Below are 6251 nucleotides of genomic sequence, written 5' to 3'. Positions count from 1 at the left end.
CATATGGGTTGTGCACCCCCCCCACCCCCAAAGTGCTGAATTCAAACGCTGCCAGAGAAGGGGAATTCCATATGGGTTGTGCACCCCCCCCAACCCCCAAAGTGCTGAATTCGAATGCTGCCAGAGAAGGGGAATTCCATATGGGTTGTGCAACCCAGCATTATTTATCCACTATGTTTGACCAGCACTACGGACAGCACTACACCAATCACACATCTGTCCTCCACATACATTACACACAGTATGGTCTTTGCCCTGTTGGTATTGTGTAGCAAATCCATTCTGGGGGCAATTGCCTGGTTCTTGTGAATAAACTCTCATGCATCAAATTGATTCTGTGATTAGTTGTTCCCAAATAGTAGGCTAACATCTGCATAGACTTACTTAGTTAATCTGGACACCAATGGAGAATACAGTAGGCACATTTGAAAACAGCACATTTGAAAACAGCACATTTGAAAACAGCACATTTGCTGTTTCCAGATTATGCCACTAGATGTCATACAACCCTTATTACAGGGTGTATGTGAATTGGAGAGAGTTATACGCTACTCCTGCAAGTCCATGATGATGATGCTATGCTCTGTTCCAATGAAAATTGTGGAATCCTCTGATTTAAAACAAAACAGCTGGTCTTCAAGCAGATTTGGATGCTGTCATTCGTCATTTGGCACGCGCGTAAACATCAGTTTTTATTCATGGAAATGGCATAAAAATAATTGACAACCTTGCCTTGAGAATTGTGCGTCATCTGAAACGCCACTAGACTGGCAGATATTCTAGCTCGGACGGTATCAAATTGGACCGCTCGACGCATATGGCGTTAACAAAATTCATTAGCCAATCAATCTGTAGCGCACAGTGGTTCAACCGGAATGACCGCTGGGTTCTAGGCGACTAACCAATCAAATACCCTCTTGAGTGTTGGGCGAGATGCGCGTATTTGCAGTCTTCTAATAGCGTTGGCATAAAACTAGTGTTGGACAAGTCGTGTATGTATCAGAAGGGCGATGCCAGGGATAACCAGGTATAATTTAGTGGATGATGCACAGGATTTGAGAATCCCAATGCACAACGAGGCGGCATTTCAGCATGGGGTCTGCTTCGAGGCAAAGGTAATGTTACATAGGCTATGAACTACAGTAGCGACTCATCCATAAGGGTCTATAGTGTACGGATGCGCGCTGACTATATAATGAATTGATATCCAAAATGATATTTTTCCTAAATGTTATAACAATGTAAATGATGATAGCTAGATTGAATTTTTTTTTTTCATTTGAATTGTGCCCTAATATTACACTCAACAGTGTTGATTGAATTCTGATTGCACTGTATTATATGTTACAGTGTGCTTGTTGAAATGTATTCATGAATGTATTATCCCATACCAATGCATCAAATCCATATAGACGTCCAGTAGCCTACCCTTACAATGTATTCAGAATGTACAGTGAAGTCCATTTGACAAGAAGCATATGAGAACAGAGTAAGAGTTCAAGACTTACTTGAGTTACTCATGACAAATGTCATAACTGTGTAAATATTATAGTACATTGGCAGTCTGGAAGTGGTTCGTCCGAACAGCCGAATGGAGATAGTGGCTGCAATGAGAAGGATACGGGTAAGATACTTCAATGATCACTTTACCAATTATCTAGTTACCTGTGGGGCATAATATTACATGTGTTTCTCTCCCCTCCAGTAATGATACTTTCTCCATGTTAGGAATATTTCAATGTCTTAAAGATTAGAAAAAATCTAATAAAAAAACTTGGACTGTGTGTGTGTGTGTGTGTGTGTGTGTGTGTGTGTGTGTGTGTGTGTGTGTGTGTGTGTGTGTGTGTGTGTGTGTGTGTGTGTGTGTGTGTGTGTGTGTGTGTGTGTGTGTGTGTGTGTGTCCAATATATTTTTAAGAGATTCATATTCTACTCTCTCACATTGGTATGGTATCTGCATATCGAACTGACCTACATCTACATATCAAATATTGCAAATCAATCATTGTATTCTAAGGTTATAAAACTATAATCTCAGTCTAAACCAACCATCTCTTCTAATCCTATCAAACCAATCCTAACCATCTCTCTATAAGGAGATATCTTTCTTAATCTTAAAACCAATATCCTTAACCATCTCTTTAAGAGACGTCCTCTCCGCTGGAGAGATGAGAAAGAGATGGCGATGGTGTCTGGCATTAATGGATACTGCAGTGGGCCAGAGTATTACAGTGTTACAGAGAGGATTTAACTGCTGCAGAGTCAGCTGGGAGAGCCAAATGCTACATTTAACCAAGCCATGCCGCCAGGTCTGTGTGACACAGAGGTCAGTGTCTCTGTTTCACACAGAGGCTGGCCACTTCCTCAATGACGTCCAGAGAGAGACAACTCTTATAAGGAGGAAAGTGATGGGGAATATTTTTAGTGAACATACAGATGTGGGATTTAAATTTGATCACTTTTTTGTTGCTTTGAATTTTCCTGAACAGCAGGACATGCAAACTTGTAGTGTATTTGAGGTAAAAAGGCTTCTTGTCACGGCTGTTGCTGCAGGATTACTTTCCTGCTGTAGCAAACTGGCTCAAATGAAGATCCTACTGTAACGATCGTCATAATGGGTAGACCAAGGTGCAGCGTGATTTGGGTTCATCATATTTATTTTAAATGTGAACCAGCAACAAAACAATGAAGAGAAACAAACGAACGTTCAGCCTTGAGGGGGCTCAAAAGCAACAATACAAAAACAAGATCCCACAAACAACAGGTGGGAAAAGGCTGTCTAAATATGATCCCCAATCAGAGACAACGATAGACAGCTGCCTCTGATTTGGAACCATACCAGACCAACATAAAAATACAAAAACTAGACTACACATAGAAATAATAACTAGAACACCCCCCAGTCACGCCCTGACCTACTCCACCATAGAAAAATAAAGGCTTTCTACGGTCTCCCCCCGGACTCCGGCCGCAAATCAGTGTCCTCCGTGACCATAAGGGAATTGTGCCCAACAAGTGTTTATTGAAGTCATCCTTATTGGATCAGAGGAAAGTCAGTGTCCTCTGGGATCATAATGGAATTGGGCTCAACGAGCGTTTACTGTTTATCAAAGTCGTCCTTCTTGGGCCAAGTTCCCTTGTTGGTGTACAGTGGAGTACATGACCTACTCTACATTATGGCGGAAAAGTTAGCCTGGTCCCAGATCTCTTTGTGCTGCCGACTCCTACGTTCATTTGTGGCAAAACAGCGTATACATATCTGAAACCGGGCTTGTAAAGACTGCATCAGCTCAGACAAAAAAACACCACATCCATTCTTCAGGCATTGCTGCCTTCCAAATCCCATACAATAGCATAAAGAGAGAGGGGAATAGCCAGTTTGCTTTATTTTCTCTTTCTAGGCTACGAGAGGCAGAGATTTGTTGATGCACATGAAAATAATGAGAACCGTCATTTTTATGTTCCCCCTCATTTCCCACTGTCAGGTGTGTAGCCCCCATTTCTATAGGGCTGTGTGTGTGTAGCCCCAGTTTCTATAGAGCTGTGTGGGGTAGATTGTGGGTGTGTAGCCCCCGTTTCTATAGGGCTGTGTGGGGTGGATGGTGGTGTGTTGCCCCAGTTTCTATTGGGCTGTGTGTGTGTAGCAACCGTTTCTATAGGGCTGTGGGTGTGTAGCCCCCGTTTCTATGGGGCTGTGTGGGGGTGGATGGTGGGTGTGTAGCCCCCAGTTTCTATAGGGCTGTGGGTGTGTAGCCCCAGTTTCTATAGGGCTGTGTGGGGGTGGATGGTGGGTGTGTAGCCCCCAGTTTCTATAGGGCTGTGGGTGTGTAGCCCCAGTTGCTATAGGGCTGTGTGGGGGTGGATGGTGGTGTGTAGCCCCCGTTTCTATGGGGCTGTGTGGGGGTGGATGGTGGGGGTGTAGCCCCAGTTTCTATAGGGATGTGTGGGGTGGATGGTGGGGGTGTAGCCCCCATTTCTATTGGGCTGTGTGGGTTGGATGGTGGGGGTGTAGCCCCAGTTTCTATAGAGCTGTGTGGGGTAGATGGTGGGTGTGTAGCCCCCGTTTCTATAGGGCTGTGTGGGGGTGGATGGTAAGTGTGTAGCCCCCGTTTCTATAGGGCTGTGTGGGGTGGATGGTAAGTGTGTAGCCCCCGTTTCTATAGGGCTGTGTGGGGGTGGATGGTGGGTGTGTAGCCCCAGTTTCTATAGGGCTGTGTGGGGTGGATGGTGGGTGTGTAGCCCCAGTTTCTATAGGGCTGTGTAGGGGTGGATGGTGGGTGTGTAGCCCCAGTTTCTATAGGGCTGTGTGGGGTGGATGGTGGGTGTGTAGCCCCAGTTTCTATAGGGCTGTGTGGGGTGGATGGTGGGTGTGTAGCCCCAGTTTCTATAGGGCTGTGTGGGGGTGGAGGTGGGTGTGTATCTGGTCATCCCTCACCTCAGACTCTGGTATAATACCCTCTTCACACCACTGAACCGATCTGAGCTGAGCCAGGCTGTACTGTGCTGGCATGGTTACGCATCTCTCTCTGACCAGGTTCCTAACCCGGATCTCCTGTGTACAACAAAACGGTGTTATCAGATCAAATCAAAGCTTATCGGTGACGTACACAGTTTAGCCGGTGTTATAGCCGGTGTTATAGCCAGTGCAGCGAAATGCTTATGTTTATGGATCCTAATAATGCCGTGAAATGTCAAGGGAGAACACAAAGAAGAGAAAGAAATCGTAACGAACCTAAATAAACAACACAAATATAAAATCAAAATGTATTTATAATATAATATAATAATAATAATAATAATATAATATAATAATATAATATAATAAATAAACAACAAAGCAAAGTCATAAAATCGAAAAATGTATCTACCAACTTCTACCATGTGCGCCGAATGCAACAGTGAAATGCTTACTTACAGGCTCAAACCAATAGTGCAATTTCTAAGTTATTAAAATGTATTAGGTGAACAATAAATAAGTAAAGATAGCACTGTGACAGTAATCCTGATGCAACCTATATGTGTATACACCAGATGAATATACACAAGATGTACTAAGAATGATATGAACAGATATGTACAGCAGTAGATATACTAAGAATGATATGAACAGCAGTAGATATACTAAGAATGATATGAACAGCAGTAGTAGATATACTAAGAATGATATGAACAGCAGTAGTAGATATACTAAGAATGATATGAACAGCAGTAGATATACTAAGAATGATATGAACAGCAGTAGATATACTAAGAATGATATGAACAGCAGTAGATATACTAAGAATGATATGATAACAGCAGTAGATATACTAAGAATGATATATACAGCAGTAGATATACTAAGAATGATATATACAGCAGTAGATATACTAAGAATGATATGAACAGCAGTAGATATACTAAGAATGATATGAACAGCAGTAGATATACTAAGAATGATATATACAGCTAAGAATGATATAGATATACTAAGAATGATATGAACAGCAGTAGATATACTAAGAATGATATGAACAGCAGTAGATATACTAAGAATGATATGAACAGCAGTAGATATACTAAGAATGATATGAACAGCAGTAGATATACTAAGAATGATATAAGAATGATATATACAGCAGTAGATATACTAAGAATGATATGAACAGATATATATACTAAGAATGATATATACAGCAGTAGATATACTAAGAATGATATATACAGCAGTAGATATACTAAGAATGATATGAACAGCAGTAGATATACTAAGAATGATATGAACAGCAGTAGATATACTAAGAATGATATGAACAGCAGTAGATATACTAAGAATGATATATACAGCAGTAGATATACTAAGAATGATATATACAGCAGTAGATATACTAAGAATGATATATACAGCAGTAGATATACTAAGAATGATATGAACAGCAGTAGATATACTAAGAATGATATGAACAGCAGTAGATATACTAAGAATAGATATATAAGAATGAACAGCAGTAGATATATACTAGAATGATATGTACAGCAGTAGATATACTAAGAATGATATGAACAGCAGTAGATATACTAAGAATGATATGAACAGCAGTAGATATACTAAGAATGATATGTACAGCAGTAGATATACTAAGAATGATATGAACAGCAGTAGATATACTAAGAATGATATGTACAGCAGTAGATATACTAAGAATGATATGTACAGCAGTAGATATACTAAGAATGATATATACAGCAGTAGATATACTAAGAATGATATGA

At 40.9% G+C, this 6251-nt stretch overlaps 1 protein-coding gene across 1 annotated transcript in view; it reads left to right on the top strand.

Annotated features, from left to right (window-relative positions):
* Nucleotides 1–608: 608 nt before the first annotated feature.
* Nucleotides 609–6251, top strand: part of LOC118378884 (carboxyl-terminal PDZ ligand of neuronal nitric oxide synthase protein-like) — a 31326-nt gene continuing 25683 nt past the window's right edge. The window contains exons 1-2 of the mRNA XM_052463408.1: nt 609–1115; nt 1553–1624. Coding sequence (XP_052319368.1) covers nt 1011–1115; nt 1553–1624 — 177 coding nt within the window. The 5' untranslated portion in view covers nt 609–1010. The remainder of the gene's footprint in view (nt 1116–1552; nt 1625–6251) is intronic.

The sequence above is a fragment of the Oncorhynchus keta genome, chromosome 15 (genome assembly GCF_023373465.1).
Source record: "Oncorhynchus keta strain PuntledgeMale-10-30-2019 chromosome 15, Oket_V2, whole genome shotgun sequence".
Taxonomy (NCBI): domain Eukaryota; kingdom Metazoa; phylum Chordata; class Actinopteri; order Salmoniformes; family Salmonidae; genus Oncorhynchus; species Oncorhynchus keta.
Note: the sequence above shows the minus strand (reverse complement) of the source record. Positions and strands in the feature narration are given on the sequence as shown.